General features: G+C 32.5%; 1 protein-coding gene across 3 annotated transcripts in view; it reads right to left on the reverse strand.

Annotated features, from left to right (window-relative positions):
- Positions 1-5,364: 5,364 nt before the first annotated feature.
- Positions 5,365-19,872, reverse strand: part of LOC136039759 (steroid receptor seven-up, isoforms B/C-like) — a 126,125-nt gene continuing 111,617 nt past the window's right edge. For all 3 annotated transcript variants that reach the window (XM_065723615.1, XM_065723613.1, XM_065723614.1), the window contains exons 6-7: positions 16,050-16,207; positions 5,365-8,623 (exon numbers count right to left, since the gene is read on the reverse strand). In XM_065723615.1, coding sequence (XP_065579687.1) covers positions 8,507-8,623; positions 16,050-16,207 — 275 coding nt within the window. In that variant the 3' untranslated portion in view covers positions 5,365-8,506. The remainder of the gene's footprint in view (positions 8,624-16,049; positions 16,208-19,872) is intronic.

Consider the following 19,872-nt stretch of genomic DNA (forward strand, 5'->3'; position numbering starts at 1 on the left):
AAGAGTTACTTGATATAAAATATTTTTATTTCCTTTTTAGTATGTGTAGATATAAAACTGATAAGTCGAACAGTGATTGGCACTTTTGAAATGCTAAAAATGCAATACAAGATTGAGTAATAAATTTAAATCGCGCAAATTAGAAAATGATATTTAAAAAAAAAATCAGAAGGTAGAGGGGCATCCAAAGAGAAGCCTTCATACCTGGATCCCTTCTTGACCTTATGAGTTTTCCTTAGTTTCCATATAATTTTTTTTTTTTTTTTTTTTTTTTTACTAAGTTATGCCATGAAAGATAAAGAGTAGATTTAAAACTTGAACTGAAAAAAACAAAACAAAATCCAGTAAAAGCAACAACAAACTCAATTTTAAAATAAACAGAAAATTCCGAAAAATTCCCGTCAAATCCACATAGTTATAACCCCATCAAACCCACAAAAAGGCTAGGTTGTAACACGAACTTTACTGAAATCTAAATTCATAGGTTTGACTGAAAGTTTTGTTTAACCTGTTGATTATTTTAAAATTAAATTTAATCGGTTAATAATGACAAGTTTTTGATGAATATGCCATACTGGGTCTATTTAAATATGCTGGGTCTGTGAAACGTGACATTTTTTTTATATATTAATAGTAAGAATAATGAATTTAATTTGTATAGTTGGTAAAATTAGTTTAGTATTACTGATCACAGTTCCTGAGAGAGCAACGATTACAAAGCTTGAAAAATACCAAGTGACGCCAAACACTAGATAGCATCGATGTCATTTCCAACACTCGTATAAGTTACATATTGGCCTAGTAAAACTAATTTAATTGTTTTGAGTTTTTTTTTGCTTATTTTCAGTTTTTACTCCTTGAAGTTTAAGCTGTATATGTATTATTTCAAATAAAAGAGAAAATTCAGTTGATTATATTTTTATTTTCATTCAAGTGTAACTTTAAAAAAAAGGACAGCCTTAACAAAACTCGACGAATCTGCAATAATTTATATTTTTGTCGTTTAACCACAAATATTTTGGTTAAACGAAAAATATTTTTGGTTAAACAAAAATATTTTGGTTCAAGAAGGGTCGAAGTAAAGTCCACTAGAAGTTATTCCTGTCCTTAGAAGTACTGGAAGTCCTTATTCCTGGAAGTCCAAGCAAATTTGGATTTATATACGATACAAAAAAGTATTTTTTTTAAATATATTTTGTTTTCAATTAAGCGCAAATGACGGTCTGACGTTTAGAGGTCTGGCCTTTAATAGCACCCGGGGCCCACCCTAATGCTGCTATGAGTTTTTTGGAGCGGCAAGCCCCTAAAGTTGACACTATTTAAGCTTATGTTTTCTGGAAGGTCGCATTCAGGGGAATTTCTGATTGCAATTTTTTTTCAGAGATATCAAATTGTAAGCTTCAAAGATAAAACTTAAGCCTTGACCGATAGAATATGCGTCAGAAACTTGTGAAAGTAAGAAAAATTTCCAGTTTTTAAGCAAGTTCAGATCCCCCGCTAGGAAATAGTTTAGGTGATATTATAACTGTATTCGGTGAATTGATAGAAATGAGACTAACGCATTCAATGATATAAATATCTTGTCCTTATAGAGTTGGTTACAGCTTATTATGTGTATTAGTAGCTTATTAGCAGCAAGTTACAGCATTTTCATAAAAATACATGTTTCAAAGGGGGCTAGGGCCGTATTCAGGATTTTCGGTCTAGGGGGGAGGGGTTGGTTACAAAAAAACTTTAAAAGAACACATCAAAAATGTACTTTAATGCGTTTTTATTACATTTTTACGAGGTGGACAACATTTTTTGGGGGGTTAATTGGGTTCAAATACCCTTCGGCCTAGTAAAGAATATTGGCTTAAAGGGTGCTAACTTTAGGGGTTTACCGCTGCGGAAGGCTTATAACTGCAGTAGGGTTGGCCGCGGGCACTATTAACTAATAATTTCTTCATTCAGATTCATAGGTAAGTCACCAGTTATTACGCCCAAATCACACTTGTCGATAAAAAATAAATGTGTAGTCGACTCTACCCCCCACTCTCTGCTTGATTGGGCCTTCAGGTCTAGGCTTTTAACATTATCATGTTTGATAGATCTAAATAAGATGCCAGTGAATTGCCAAAGACTGTATAGCATATACTACGGGAGCGTTTTAAAGAGACGTTAGCGATTATGTCCTCTATTTCGCTCACGTATTTCTTTGTATTTTCTGACATTGAATCTGGTATTTCATAATAAGACGACTACATAAATTTCCATCCTCGCAGTAAGTCGAAAAGATATTTTTTACCACTTTGGCTTACTACTTACCACTGAATGGAGTCGGGCACCTTTTAAATCTATCCGGTTCAGTTCCGATTAATATAAGGGAAGGAGAAGTGAGCCTTTTCATTGGACACTTCTACGTCTAGAACACATTAACCCTGGATTGCAACAGGTAATGCTGATGCAGTTCCATTAAATTAAAGTAAACTCAACAAATCACCCTCAATATCTGTAACATTTGATCATGAACTTTGGCAAAGCAGCTAAACTCCTATAGTTCAAACTTGCTTATTTGATTGAGCATTCTTAGAAAACTCACAAAACACACAAACACAAAGAAAAGAGAGTCAGAATCTAGAGTCAGTGCCGGTATAGGTTCATCCAATAGATATTAGGTGCAAAACTTTCAAGTGGATTTTACTAACTGCTTTTGTATATTCATATATACAAAGTTGAAAATTATTTCAAAAGTTGAAAATTATTTCAATTTCTTTATTCTATGCAGGTTGGAAAAAAGTGACTAGTCGTTGAGCATGAGATAAAAGACAACTATAAAGATCCTTCTTAAGAAGCTTTGGTGCTTGTTATCCTGACCAAACTCAAGTTCTTGATATTAGTAAAACCGGTTTCTCACTCTGCACTCGGAGATAATTAGCTTAGCCTGAGTGAGATAAACTACTATACTGGTGTATCTTAATTAAATAATTAATATACGGAGTAAGCTAGATTAGTTATGTAAAGAATGCGTTCTGGGCGGCCTGTTTGCCACAATTCTCTGTCGTAGTTTCCATAATTTTGTTTCTAAAGTATTATATTTTCATATTGGTATATTTCATTATGATCAACCAAACGTCACTTCTTGAGTGTGGTCGAGATAATACGGAAGTATCCCATAATCTTGCAGATATTGGCCGTTTGTTTTTATCAGCTTTGTTGGGGAAATTAAGTGAAACCAACGAAACATACCGAAACTTTTTGACCCAAAACGTTTCAGTACTCGGAATATACTAAATTTCCCGCAGACAGACTAATCAGGCTTAAGAAGATTGTTGCTTCATTTCAAGTTTGTCTGGTTGTACAGTACTTATCCACTATTTAAGAGGGGATAAAGCTGGGGAGGAGGAATTCATGATAAATTGTTTACGTGTCGCAGGCACGTAAGTGTTCGATCATTCAATACTTAAGCAGTCAATTTTATTGTAAATTTCTGTTTATCACTGGCTTTTAGCAACAAATTCTCTTCATGAAAATACTTCATATACTTCAGAGAAGCTTACAGCTATAATGATTGGTTGGGAAGCATGGATCACAAAAGCGGAACAATGAATATAATGCACTTCACTTACAATATTTTTGAAAAGCGATATATCCAAAGGTTCGCCCCACACCTGGCGAACATTTCAGAGCACCACGTGTATTGCAAGGTTCCTCAACGCGTGGCACACTTTCACCGAACTTAAGCGTACCAGCGGTGCACTTTATTTCTAAAAGTCTGGCCCTCTGTAATGAAATGACATTAGTTTTGATTACGATTATATTGCCCAGTCTCTATGTTGTTAGTGGTATAGTTCCTTTGTTTATGTCATAATTTCTTCTTTGCTTGACTATATTTAATACTTTAAAGCTAAGACAGATAGTGAAAATGACTAAGCAAAAATATGGCTGGTATACATGATTGAAAGTGAAATCCTTTGGAGTCATCCATGAAAAGTGTTTAAAAAAAGGACTCCTTTGAATACCTATCTAAAACCAATACCAAAGACAAATTTTACCAGTTTAAAACCAGGAGCCCTATACCTATTTTAGATCCGATTTTGACTAAAATTGACTTAAATCTCATCCGTCATGGAAGGTCGTCTTGGGGCCTCATAATTGACAATATTGTTGATATGTGGTCTATGCTAGCATCTATATTTAGTCAGGTGATGGAATTGCAGCAGTTGGAGGGTTGAAAGGCTCCTCCTCATCTCTTCGGGGAGTGGCCTCTGGAGCGAGAGCCATGCATGTGACCATTGAAGGATGATTTTGGAAGACATAAATCTCCCACACGTTGGATGAGGCCCAGCACCTTCAGTTGCTGCAGGTTTGTTTTATCATGCACGGTGTAAGTGATCTTGAGGCTTTTATACAATATTACTCAATTTTGAAAGTGGAAATAGATACTTTTCAGCTCCGATTTGAAACAGAAATAAACCAAATATATGCTCGTACGAAACCAATTTTGTTCGGATGACACGATAACCCGCTATGAAAGCGAAACTTGATTTCTGTCCGGATCTACCTAAGTTTCTCAGTGAATCCGATTTCAAGGGAATTCTTTTTTTGCTTTCCTCGTTCTATGTAAAGATTCTTCCAGAGAGTCGTGTCGGTAGCTTTGAATAGATTGAGTTGGTGGAAGAGATTGCGCAGCTATGTTGGTCTCAGGCTGTTTGGTGCTGCAGTCAGTTGTTAGTAGTAATGGTTGTCATGTTTCTACAGTTATTTGATATCGTCGTATTTGGTTAATTTTGCATATAGTTGTTCCCCTTAGGAAATTGGTCTTACTTTTACTTTTTTTGTTAATAGAATATCTTACTTTATGCAACTAGCATATGTCCAAAACTCCCAGCCAATTACAAAGAAAAAGATAGGGCTATAAAAAAGGCACCAAAAGTGTTTCTGAGGACAACTTCAAATTTTGGTATTTTTGTGAAGGGGTTCAAATATTTATCCTCCAATTCTCGCAAAACAGAATAGACTACCACTTCTTTTTCTTTTTTTATGCATGTCGCCTTTTTATGCCGAGGTATTGATCTTATATACGTAATAATTCCCTGTTTCTTCTAAGTTTTAATGTTGCTCCTCACATTCAATTGGAAAAACTTGTTTTTTTTTAAAGTTTTTATGTTTTTTTAAATAATGCTGGGAAAACCGGCACCCCCCTCATGAAAAATTCCACCATGGAAAGATTCTCTTATGTAACCGGTTACTATTATATTACGTTTCGGTTACTATTGAGCCGGGTCACTCCTTACTTACAGTTCGTTACCACAAACTGTTTGATTGCACAAAAACAGAAAATTCTACCTTCACCTACGACACCTGCATATAAAAATGTTCATACCAATTTAACAACAATTTATTTCCAATGGAGATCACAATATCATTTTTCGAAAAAAAAACACAATCATTAAATCTAATTAAACGTAACGGGCCATATGTCCCAGAACAGAATGCGCAGAAGACTAGATAACACCTTTAAGAACAATGTACACTTGACGAAAAAAAGAAGTGAATTGCACTTTAGTATTCTTCTAATAGTATTTTAAAACGCTGTTTTACTTCGAGGGAAAGGATTGCCTAACGTTGTTAGCACCCAGGACAATATACACAGCCAGAGCTCTATGGGAGAGAGAGCAAGGGGATTTTATCTTTGGAAGGATTGTAATATATACAGAGAATGTACTTTATGGTCCACACATCTAGATAGTTCCGTACTTTATCACGTTTATAAAAAAGAATTATAAAGATGAAGAATTCTCAGATGAAGTTTAGTGGATGGGGGTTCACCCACTATTGTTAAACGCTGTTATGAAGTTGTGAGGGACCTTACAAAACATTTGTCTAGAATATATAGTTGGGAGAATTCAGGGCGTCTTCCCTAACCTGACCCTCCTTGTTGGATCAGGTTGCAAGGTAAAAAATCATCCTTGTTTGATGTGTTTATTTACTCCAAAGATTTTAAAGTTTACTTCTATAAAAATTCCAATGATGCTCAAAGATGAAAAAAAGAGTTTAGCTTGTGTTTTTGGCACTCTATAAAGTATCTCAAGAAGCTGAATTTCGTTAAGGTTCATATCGTCATAGCTACAGCAAAATGTCATATGTTATATTATCACACTTTCAATAAATGCCAAAAACCCTTTGATAAATTGTTCTCAAAGAGTGGAACAGAAGGGCATTGTCGATGGTGACGATCAAAGTGAGACTGAACATATGTACATATATATATATATATATATATATATATATATATATATATATATATATATATATATATATATATATATAATATTCAGAAATTTCGGAATAACAAAGATATCAAAGAAGATTTAATCCATTTTAATTTAGTCCACTGTAAAATAATCTACTTTAAAAAAAGATTTAATAACAACCCTCTATTTTATGAACCAAACAAAAATGAATCATGGGAGCCAAATTGGACAAAGTATTAATAAGAATTAAAGCACACAACATTTTTGCTATCATTTTATTTGGGAGCTTTTATGTACTGTATGTTTTATCACTAGTTTATGTTTCATTTGAATCCTTGTTGCGCTTTAATTTCTCTGTTGTTTGTGTGAAATTCACGTCATTGGCTTAATCACAAAATAAATATTTATGCATCTATTATAACACTAAAAGTGGAATAAATCGAAAAATTAAAACAAAAGTAGGTAAGACATAAAACTTCTGGCCAAACTAATGCTTCCATAAGTATTTTTGAATAGTATACCTCGTTTTAAATAAATATTATTTTTAATATTTCACTGAAAACTCAGATAGATTTAAGTTTCAAGCAATTATAATTATAAGTAACAAGGACAATCAAAACGTAATTTGGTTGTTTGAACTTTTTAAGTGGAAACTTGTAAAACTACATAAGTTTTAATTAAGTAAAAAAAAGATCAGAAATTCAAACTTTAATGGGAAACACCTCCGTCAGCAATTAGGAAATTTTTGGTGGTAGGAAGGGCAAAATTGTTATAAAAGGAACGTGGATGACGAATTGCTGCAAAAAGACTAAAAACACCTAGCACGAAACAGGTTAAGAAGGTTAAACTTTCCTTTGAAACCGTAGTTGTCTTTTGGAACATAAAGATTGTTAATGTTTGAGTTTTAACAGACGAGAAGCTTTGTAAAATTTAACTTAGTTAGTTTCTCTAACGTATTTGGTGGATCAACATGGCAACACTGCCGAAAATTTGGTACTCAACTAAAAACTTCATTCTCTTGAAACAAACAAAAGAACAACAAAAATATTTAATTTCCTTGTCCTTGGTACTTTAATATGTATTACGAAATTTTTAAATAAATACTAATTGAAAAAAAATAAAATAAAAAAAAACTAATGTGAAACGCCCGTTGAAAATAATTTCCCAGTGATTGACGAAATTTGTTAAATCTATAGCACAGTTATAAAACTACAAAGCCACCAAAAAATTATAATAGAGGTGGAGGAGGGGAGATAATTAATATATAGTTAATTATATATCTAATTCAATTGTTATTTAATTTTATATATTTTATTATAAAATTATATATATAATATATGTTCAATGTAACCAACTAAAATATTATTAATATTAATTAAATTTTTTATCTCGCCTCTAAAAGTATTTTACGGGGGGAGGAGCTCAGGAGACGAGGGTTATAAAATCTGGAAGGATAAATGTTACGTACTTTTGTTTTAAGCGACATAGAGAAAGACATTAAGACCTACATAAACTAAATACAAGTTCCCACTTGCTTACGAAAAGTGCAGCGTGAAAAAACTTGCAAATTTTTTGGATTTCGCTGTAAAGCTGAACGTACAAAACTTCAACAAATAATATACATGAATGTTATCACAACGTAATACACAAAAAAAGAGTATTTATTCTACTCTCTAACGAGTTAGGATGGTGGGATCGGATACAAGTGCGGACGTTTTTTTTAAAACAATTTATGAAACTTTGGATAGTTCTCCTGTGGTAATTCCAAAAGCTTTAACCTGCACGATATAAATTTCACAAGAAAGGAAAAAATATTAGATGTTTTTAAGGTTTTTTACTGTTCCTTATTGCGCTTTTTGTCTCTCTAGAAATTGCGTTACTCTGTCAGTAAAAATTGCTGACTCAGCATCATAGGCCGCTACCGTAAATCGACCGCATTAAAAAAGAGGGGCTATTTTATAATCCAGAAATAAAGAAAAGTGTGATTGGCTTACGAAAATTCGTCACAAAAATAAACCAATTCGGATTAAAGCACACTATTTAAGACAAAGTATAGGGAAATAATCTTTTTCTTTTCGTGACGAGTCCTCTCTTTCAAATTTTCGAATCTTGGTATCACTTAGGTCTAGCGAGATCAATGAATATGAAAGGGCCATATTTTGATTACTCTTAACTCCAATGTGATGTTAAATTACAGAACCGGGATGTTTCAATAACTGTACAAAATAAAAAAATCTGACTTTCACAATTATGGCCAAATATGGCCAGTTTCACACAGATCCCAAATATGGCCAATTAAAGTTCGAGCCACTTAATAACATATCACGAATTAATGTTTCGATTGGCGTTTTACCGACCAGACGTACGAAGAAAAGTTGCTCGATAACCTAAAAAAAAGTAATATTGGTTTAAGTTTCTTTATTCACAAACAGAAAAACAATTTTTGCAAAATACAAACACTGAGCTTATGAAAAAAAAATGACGTTTCTGCTGACGTGCAGCATATGATACTAGCTAGTTTCATCAACTCTAAATCAATAATAAAAAAAATATTAATAAAAAACTAAAAGAGCCAAACAGCATACCAGACTCCGACAAAAATATATTTTCCAAAACACACCCATAAAACACCCTCCCTACCCCTCTTCCTCCCTACTACCCTCGGTCATAACAAAATATCTGAAACAATATTCAAAATAGCCCTTTTTATGCTCCCTAACAATAAAAATCAAATTACCCGTCATTTAAAAAATCTTCAGTCGGGTAGAGGGCCGTATCCAGGATTTTTTGCGGGGGGGGGGGGGGGGTTAAAAACGATTTTTTTGGTTGGGGGTACAAAGAAAACTTCAACAAAACGCATAAAAAATTTGATATTCATTTTTGTTGCGTTTTTGAGATTCGGACAAACATTTTGAGGGGGGGTTCAAACCCCCTAACCACCTAAAAAATGTTTTATCCTCCCTCCGATAACTGTATAACAAAAATGGATTGATATGTAAAATCAATACATATCAACCTTTTTTGTTTTACGATTATCGGAGGCCAAATAAAAAAGTTGTGACTTTCTTTTGCTCTTCTGAAAATTTACATTATGAAGATACGACCTTTTGATACCCGACTGGCGAAATTCTCTTTAACCAACTGAATATCGGTTTGAATATCAAAATATAAGACAAACAACTGAAGATAAGAAAAATCTAACTCTTTTTTAGACAGAAAAAAAAAATAATCAAATTTAAACAAGAAAATCACACATGAATTAAGAAGATTGCTTAAAGCCTTTTACTCACAAAAACAAGATTTATTTGAAATTTTAAAAAAGCTATAAAATTATCTAAGACCAATAGAATTAAAATAGTTTAAGACCACACAAAACCTCAAATATAATATAAAATAAATTACTGTAATATTTTATGCCAACATACTTGTAAATCTTCTTTCTTTGATTTTTCTTCTTATTGTAATTTCCCCCTATCAAACAGTTCGTGGTAACGAACTGTAGTAAGGAGCGACCCGGCTCAATAGTAACCAAAACTCTAAAAAATTGAATTTTGGTACCAATAGCTACATCAAAAGAATCGCATATTAATGCTGATTTTAAATATATAAGTTTCATCAAGTTTAGTCTTAGCCATCAAAAGTTACGAGCCTGAGAAAATTTGCCTTATTTAGGAAAATAGGGGGAAACACCACCTAAACGTCGTAGGATCTTAACGAAAATGACACCATCAGATTCAGCGTATCAGAGAACCCTACTGTAGAAGTTTCAAGCTCCTATCTACAAAAATGTGGAATTTTGCATTTTTTGCCAGAAGACAAATCACGGGTGCGTGTTTATTTGTTTGTTTTTTGTTTTTTGTTTGTTTTTTTTTTCCCAGGGGTCATCGTATCGACCAAGTGGTCCTAGAATGTCGCAAGAGGGCTCACTCTAACGGAAATGAAAAGTTCTAGTGCCCTTTTTAAGTGACCAAAAAAATTGGAGGGCATCTAGGCCCCCTCCCACGCTCATTTTTTTCCCAAAGTCAACGGATCAAAATTTTGAGATAGCCATTTTGTTTAGCATAGTCGAAAATCATAATAACTATGTTTTTGGGGATGACTTACTCCCCCACAGTCCCTGGGGGAGGGGTTGCAAGTTACAAACTTCAACCAGTGTTTACATATAATAATGGTTATTGGGAAGTGTACAGACGTTTTCAGGGGGATTTTTTTTTGGTTTTGGGGGTAGGGTTGAGGGAGGGGGCTATATGGGAGGATCTTTCCTTGGAGAAATATGCCATGGGGGAAAAAATTCAATGAAAAGGGCGCAGGACGAATGTGGTCACGTTAGAAAAAAACGTCAAATTAAGAGCTTAACATACAATGCTGGGTGTTCGGAGCCTCTCTATTATGGAGTATAATTTGAAAATAACACAACTATACGAGCGATAAAACATATATACCACAACCATAACTCAACTAACGAAAGAACTGCTAAGAGATAACACAACAATCAAGCGAAAACAGGTGAAAACTAACGGGAAAATAAACGAACTAAGAGGTGGAAGGGGCCCAGAGAAAAAATATAATCCTTTTTCAATTTTGAGCCTAACTTCCGCAAAGGAGTAATAATGTCAGAAGCCCCGAAATGCCGAATTATTTTCTTTTCAAACAGTTCGTGGTAAGGAACTGTAGTAAGGGGCGACCCGGCTCAATAGTAAACGAAATTCTAAAAAACGGAATTTTGATGCTAAAAGATACATCAAAAGAATCGAATTTTTACGCTGATTCTAAATATATAAGTTTCAATTAATTTAGTCTTTGTCATCAAAAGTTACGAGCCTGAGAAAATTTGTCCTATTTTGGAAAAAAGGGGGAAACATCCCCTAAAAGTCATAGAATCTTAACGAAAATCACACTATCGCATTCGGTATATCAGAGAACTCTATTGCAAAAATTTCAAGCTCCTATCTAAAAAATGTGGAATTTTGTATTAAAAACAATGAAAAAATAAACATGAAAACGTTTTTTCAAATGAAAGTAAGGAATAGCATTGAAATTTAAAACGAACAGAGATTATTACGCATATGAGGGGTTCTAAAAATACTTTAGCATAAAGAGCGAGGTATTTAGGAGGAGATAAATACCTCGCTCTTTATGCTAAAATATTTTTAGTGATTTCAACTATTTATTCTACGGCCTTTTTGATTCAGGGGTCATTCTTAAAGAGTTGGGACAAAACTTACGATTTAGTGTAAAGAGCGAGGTATTAACGAGGGTACAAACCCCCTCGTACACATAATAAAAATATAAGAACATAAAAGTTGGTTACGTAAGTTAATTCTTAAGTTACGTATATTTTTTACTAATAAAAACGTTCGTTGAATATTAAAAGTTCTAGTAGCCTTTTTAAGTAACCAAAAAATTGGAGGGCAGCTAGGCCTCCTTCCCCACCCCTTATTTCTCAAAATCGTCTGATCAAAACTAAGAGAAAGCCATTTAGCCAAAAAAAAAAAAAAAATTAATATACTAATTTCATTTCAATAATTTATGTGCGGAGAGCCAAAATCAAACATGCATTAATTCAAAAACGTTCAGAAATTAAATAAAAAAAAACTAGTTTTTTTAACTGAAAGTAAGGAGCGACATTAAAACTTAAAACGAACAGAAATTACTCCGTATATGAAATGGGTTGTCCCCTCCGCGTCCCACGCTCTTTACGCTAAAGTTTTTAATTGTTTTAAAAAGTAGAATTGTTGCAAAGAGTCAAACTTTAGCGTAAAGAGCGTGGGACGCGGAGGGGACAACCCATTTCATATACGGAGTAATTGCTGTTCGTTTTAAGTTTTAATGTCGCTCCTTACTTTCATTTAAAAACTTTTTTTTATTTAATTTAATTCATAATACTACAATTTTTTTGTTTCATTGTGTGATTTGTTATCCGGAACCTTTTTCTTTATGCTTAGTTGCGATACAATATTTTCAAATTATTTTTCTTTGCTAAGTAACAATCATCGGCTTTTGTGCCAACTTTAAAACTTCATAAATAAAACGATACTCCCCCACCAAAGCCAAAAAGGCTAACTATATATTGGTATTACCATATATATATATATATATATATATATATATATATATATATATATATATATATATATATATATATATATATATATATATACATATATATATATATATATATATATATATATATATATATATATATATATATATATCTTATATATATAAAAATAAGTTGTCTGTCTGTCTGTGGATGTGTGGATCAGGTGACGTCACCTTAAAAAAACTGGATCAGGTGACGTCAAAACTGAAAAAACTAAAAAAAGGCAAAAACTACAAAAAAAACTAAAAACTAATAAAAAAAATAAAAAAGCTAAAAAACTAAAAAAACTAAAAAAAGGCAAAAACTACAAAAAAAACTAAAAACTAATAAAAAAGCTAAAAAACTAAAAAAACTAAAAAAAGGCAAAAACTACAAAAAAAACTAAAAACTAATAAAAAAACTAAAAAAAGGCAAAAACTACAAAAAAAACTAAAAACTAATAAAAAAAATAAAAAAGCTAAAAAACTAAAAAAAAACTAAAAAAAGGCAAAAACTACAAAAAAAACTAAAAACTAATAAAAAAGCTAAAAAACTAAAAAAAAGGCAAAAACTACAAAAAAAACTAAAAACTAATAAAAAAAATAAAAAAGCTAAAAAACTAAAAAAACTAAAAAAACTAAAAAAAGGTAAAAAACTAAAAAAACTAAAAGCTAAAAAAAACTAAAAAAAAGGAAAAAACTGAAAAATAAGCTAAAATAAAGGTAAAAACCAATAAAACACTAAAAAAAAAACTGAAAAAACTAAAAAAAGGCAAAAACTACAAAAAACTAAAAACTAATAAAAAAAGTAAAAAAGCTAAAAAACTAAAAAAACTAAAAAACTAAAAAAACTAAAAAAAGGTAAAAAACTAAAAAAAATAAAAAATAAAAAAAAATTAAAAAAAAGGAAAAAACTGAAAAATAAGCTAACATAAAGGTAAAAACCAATAAAAAACTAAAAAGAAAAAAAGGAAAAAACTAAAAAAAAATTTTCATCTAAAAAACTAAAAAAAACTAAAAAAGGTAAAAACTAAAAGAACTAAAAAATAAAAAAATAAATGACGACACTCAAAGAGAAAGCGACCAGGACAAAAGGAATGTTCGATTAGCAATCAACAAAGCACCGGGACACAGGGAGTATAAATGACGACCAGGACATAAGTAAAAAAAAAAATTAACAAAACTAAAAAGAAGGTAAAAACTACAAAAAAACTAAAAAGAAAAAAAAACTAAAAACTAATAAAAAAACTAAAAAATCTAAAAATCTAAATAAACTAAAAAAGAAAAAAAAAAGGAAAAAAATAAAGGAGAAAAACAAAACTAAAAAACGAATGTATATACAGACCGGTACACCGGGATACAAATGACGACCGGGACACAGGGAATATAAATGACGACCGGGACACAGGGACACAACTACAACGGGGACACCGGGGGAAACAGGGGGATATAAATGACGACCGGGACAAAAAAACTAAAAAGAAAAAAAAAACTAAAAACTAATAAAAAAACTAAAAAATCTAAAAATCTAAATAAGCTAAAAAAGAAAAAAAAAGGAAAAAAATAAAGGAGAAAAACAAAACTAAAAAACGAATGTATATACAGACTGGGACACCGGGATACAAATGACGACCGGGACACAGGGAATATAAATGACGACCGGGACACAGGGACACAACTACAACGGGGACACCGGGGGAAACAGGGGGATGTAAATGACGACCGGGACACCGGGACAGGGAATGGTCGATTAGCAATCACCATCAACAAAGCTCAAGGGCAATCATTAGAATCATGAGGTATAGATCTGAATACAGATTGTTTTCCCATGGACCATTATATGTTGCATGTTCAAGAGTCGGTAAACCTGACAATCTATTTATATGCAAAGACAATGGGACAGCAAAGAATGTTGTATATTCGCAAGTTTTACGTAGTTAAAACCATATATATATATATATATATATATATATATATATATATATATATATATATATATATATATATATATTCACAGGTGGGACATAGGGACACAACTACAATGGCGCGTAACTATTATGGCGCGTAACGACTTACGCGCGCGGGGGGGCTTGGGGGGGCGCGAAGCGCCCCCACCAACTAGGTGTTGGGGTGGCGCGAAGCGCCACCCCAACAGCTAGTATATATATATATATATATATATATATATATATATATATACATATATATATATATATATATATAAAGCCTAAAAGACTAGCTCGAAAGATTGGAGGGAGGCCTAAACATTATTAAAAAAGAAATGCAAAAGTTAATTGTATTATGAGAACTAAAGGAAAAAATCATGTAGGCCTATGGGTAGAACCGGAAACAAAAAGAGAAGAGAGAAAAAGAATATGCAACAACACCATCTTTTAGCCAAAAAAAAGAAGAGAACATAAAATATTACAGTACCCACAAAACTTCTAAAATTATAACCTTTAAAAATTATGCTAGTTTGCAAGATCTATATAAACGTTTGAAATTTCTTTTTTATTGTATCTGATTCTAGTATTTATGAGGGATGAGGCCGGGGCCACCTCTCCCAAGATTTTTTCCGGTGCCCTCATTCCATTTTTCAGATTTTTACTGTTTTTTTAAATAAACTTGTCAATTTTGTCAATTATTTGTGCCTTTTTCACACTTCCCCTCCCCCCTAGAATTTACCATAGATCCGGCTTCGGTATAAATCTAATACTTGCCTATTTTCATGTTAAACGGTAAAAATGAATGAGAAACCAAAGTAAACCTTTCAGGTTTATTCACTTGAAAACGTTTTCACCAAAACTGAAGACTCTCATTATATATTGTTGTTGACAGTATATTACTGACCTATCAGTACGTAAAAACACAACAGATTTTCGCAAATAAAGAAGTTTTGTTATTTAATTAGAAAATGCATCACCCATGCACTGGTAGGAAAAGGTGGGTGATATTGCTAATAGTTGGTTTTTATGTCAGTAAAATATGTATGTTAAATTATAGACAGATAAGTCACATAAAAATTAATTCATTCTTGATGAAATCAGTGTCGAAATTTTTCAGAATTTTTACAAAACAAACTTGTACAGTGTTGCAGAATTAAAACACAAAGAAGAAATAAGTTCAGTAGAATTAATCTATGAAAATTAGGGGGGAGCGGCAAATGTACTTTCAAAATCAGGTGGTAAATTTTCTTGTTTTTTTTAACTTTTTTTGTTGAAAATACAAAAATCGTTGAATTTAGTCAACGAAAATACCAAAAAAATCCGTTTTTCAATGAAATACCAAAACAGAATATTTTTCAGAATCTAGCATGCAAAGCAAATCACGGAAGGAGTTTCTCTCCCCCAGTTGACTCCACTGGCCTTGTCTTTATTCATTACAAATTAATTCTTAAGTCAAAGTCCAAAACTTTGACTTAAGCAAAAAGAAACATACATTATCGTCGGACCTATGTAAAAAATTAAATGAAAAAACAAGTTTTTTAACTGAGAGTAAGGAGTCACATTAAAACTTAAATCGAACAGAAATTACTCCGTGTATTAAAGGGGCTTTTCCCTCCTCAACATCCCGCTCTTTACGCTAAAGTTTGACTCTTTCTCTAAACTTTACTTTTTAAAGTAAAGAACTCAGTCTGAACTCATGTGGCTTGGTGCTGCCATAATTTGTTATTAGCAGAAGTAGTAGTATGAGCCGTGTTTCTATTCACTACCAAAAAGACAAAAATATTACTTGAGAGGAGACTGTCCTCAATGATGGCAATCGCAGAAGGAGTTTTCCGAATCTAGTTGGCTGATTTGGATACTGACTCCTGCAGTACTCCTCCAATGCACACTGGGACTTCTCTTGAAGGTTTTCGATGTGGGCTACGTCTGATAGACCGCATGCATCTAAAATATAAAAGAAAGTTTGACAACTTTGAGTGCTACCAACTGAAGTGAGTTTACTTCAAACTGACCATTAAAAGACCGAATTTGACTGATGCTATTTATAAAAAAGGCAGAATAATGTAAAATTTTTGGTAAATTTCAATCTATTAGCAAAATTTGGATGAAGGTCAATTAGGGTGATGATTTTTGTGATTTTGCCAATTAATATCCATGACAAATGAGGAGCTACTGGATTTAGTTACGGGTGGATTTAGAGCAAAGTCTTGTGGGAGAACCGATGTGACAAGGGCGCCAATTAGCAAAATCTTGGGGGAGGGGCAATGAGACAAAGGTTCCAATAATCGACCAAATTAACAAATTTATTCTTAAAAAGAGAAAATAAATAGGCTAAGAAGGCGCCAGTAAAAATCTTGGCGGGACTCAGGGTCCCCCCGCCTCCCCCACCAATCCCGCCAGTATGTTTTAAGGACCATTCACGATCAGATTTTACTAAAGCCAAGGTTTAACTAGTGCTAATTTGAATCATATATAATTTTTCACAGAATTTTTTAGCCAATCAGAAAATTCTGCAAAAAATCTGATTAGCTCAAATTGGCAATGGCTAATTTTTGTTAACAGTAAAGCCTCATTGTGGATGGACCTTCAGTCCCCGAGTAGAAATTTTGGCTATATACCAGGGGTCGTGGGTATGACTCCCACCGATGGTGATTTCTTCCTTTTAATTCCTGTATAAGCTAATAGATTAGTATACGAAAACAAATAATGCTCGTAAAGTTATGTCTCATTTAATATAAGCAATATGTTCTAGGCAGTCGTAATCAATAATCCAATTAACGCCAGGATCAATCCTGAAATCATTCAAGTGAATAAAAACACGTTTCTAATCAGTCAAAGAACCGTCCAAACGGACATTACAAATAAAAGAACAAAACCAAATATGGATATCGTTGAAAAAAACATCCATTTTTATTTTCCTAATATCTTTAGAATATTGTAAGATAATGTTCAAGTCCAACGTTCCTTAAAATTATTTATCGTAAAATTGAAGAATGTCTCAATATAAGGTGCATTATCACTAGCAAAAATCAGGTCAAGAAATTATTTATCAATGACTTTCATTAATCAAGTCTCCTATTCTTGTGCCTAAATAAAAAGGCGTATCTATGTCTATTTTCCTTAAAGTTTATGTTAACTATACAATTTTTAGCATGTTATTTTTGGCTACCGAATGCTGCGCTCCACTCACAACCATCCGGGTACATGCCACAGACTCAGAAACACAATGCAGCAAATGTACCAGACAGATCTGTGAAATATAAACAACTCAATCCTCAGTGGGACGATATACTGACAGCAGCAAACTTGCGGAAAGATTAGTGGCTCCTTACTTATGCCCTGGGTGCCTCTGGAGGCAAAGATATCCCCTATATTCTTCATATATATATATATATATATATATATATATATATATATATATATATATATATATATATATATATATATATATATATATATATATATATATATATGTATACATACAAATATATATATATATATATATATATGTATACATATAAATATATATATATATATATATATATATATATATATATATATATATATATATATATATATATATATATATATATATATAGAGAGAGAGAGAGAGAGAGAGGGAGAGAGAGAGATTTTACTCGTTTTCTACCTGTGTCCAAATATACCCCTCTATTCTCACCTGCGACAGTTAGTCAGTGCGCAGAATCGTTGAGTGGGAGCATTCCGATTCCTTCACACATTACCACAGCTCGCAAACTCTAAAAACTGATGTGCAAGATTTAATTTAGTCTATTCCTTCACAGATTTTGTGTTGGATTAAATGCCTCGTAAAAATACTTTATTTTATAAATTTTCGAGTGTCTTATTACTTCGAAGGTTAAAAACAAGGTTTATTTCAAGTATACCCAAGCACATTTTTCTGTGGCGGCAGGCCTTCAGAGCCTTTTTCTGGGAGAGGGAGCCAAGATTTGAAGAAATCTTTTTGCCAAAAAAGTGCCACATTTCTTCTGAATTATATAAAGTTTTGTATTTCATAAGTATTTTGTTATGATAAGGGATATTGCCCCCCTGCTCTTTCCTGGAAGTTATCCTTGATCTCGTTACGTTTGGATACGGTAAGTGTCATAGGTGTTCAAGATCCAAATTGGCTAGAAGATTTTCTAGGGGAAGTGGTCTGGTCAGGGACGCACCCAGAAAGGACCTAGGGACTTGACCCCTACCCTCCCAAAAAAACTTAATATTCTTGAATTTTCGGGCACTTCTTGCTGAAAATATAGATATAAACTTTTTATAACTGGTACTTAATCTAGATAAAAATGGGTTTGAAGCTGCAGCTTGATATTGGTGATTTTGATGATATTCAGTTTGATTCATATATGAATTAAATTGAATATCATCAAAATCAGATTATTATTAACCTCTACTATTTTCTTTTTAACCCCCCATACTATTTTTTTTACTAGCCTCTCCACACGGAAATAAATTCTTGGGTAATTGCTTGGGTCTCATAGATCAAAAGTAGTAAATTTTTGACAAAAAAGAAAGTTGACAACGTAACTATCCCAATATTCCAAAATACACGTAAATACCAGATTGTCCCTGCATGCCTTTCTTCTCATTTTCTTGTCATAAATAGTTCGTTAATGCAGCAGTATTTGGCAAATACATAGTACAATAGAATCTTATTATACTCAAAAGAAAAAGATTAACTTTCTTAGTTTGGCACAAGACGCTCAATTGGCAATACATTTCTTATCTACTCGCTACCCTTTTGTTCTATACCGAAAAGGGGAGTGCTACGCGTGGTATAACACTTTAATAATACCCTTAAATATATTACCAATAAAAGCAAAATCGAGTTTTGCTAAATCGGCATCCTTTGTATGTACACGGATGTCAGATGTTTAACCGTGTTCTAATTACCAAGAATTCGCTTGGTGTCTACCCATTAAGGAGAGACCACACCGATCAGTATTCACAAACTAAGCTTAGTACATATAACAAATAGATATGGATATGATGCCAAATGTACACCAGGCATGGATCCAAACCAATTTTTTTTCATCGAATCTCAGGAGGTTTATAATTTTCTTAATTGTTTCCTATCTTTCCACAATTTTTCGCTTTTTTGTTTTCGGGCCTCCTCTCTATAAATATGCGGGTACGTGCATGCCTAAAACAAGCCTAAGCAGATTTTGCCTCTTGAAACTTAAAGAAGTCCTCATAAATTAATTTGGGTTCGCCCTTTAGACGAATATTCCCCGACCATAAGAAAACGTTTACGTTATGAGCCTAATCTATCTCGTACTTTTATTCCCTTCTTTTCATAATTTTCGTTTTTCGTTTAAAATATCATTTTTAATATCTCTTTCTCTTTTTGGATTTTTCTTTCTTTTCGCATTGATTTCATTATTTACTTTCCTGTTGCTTTCACTAGTTTCCATGACTTCCTTTTATAATAGTTTTGTTTCATAATTGCACCAATTCACGAAAATAAACAGGGAATACAATTTTCAAAGTCTAGGGCGGGGGGCAATTATACTGTTAAAGTATTTTTTAAGAAAAGAAGGGTGTTTTCAATGGAAATACAATAAAAAACATTTTTTAAA

The sequence above is a fragment of the Artemia franciscana genome, chromosome 20 (assembly GCF_032884065.1).
Source record: "Artemia franciscana chromosome 20, ASM3288406v1, whole genome shotgun sequence".
Lineage (NCBI taxonomy): Eukaryota > Metazoa > Arthropoda > Branchiopoda > Anostraca > Artemiidae > Artemia > Artemia franciscana.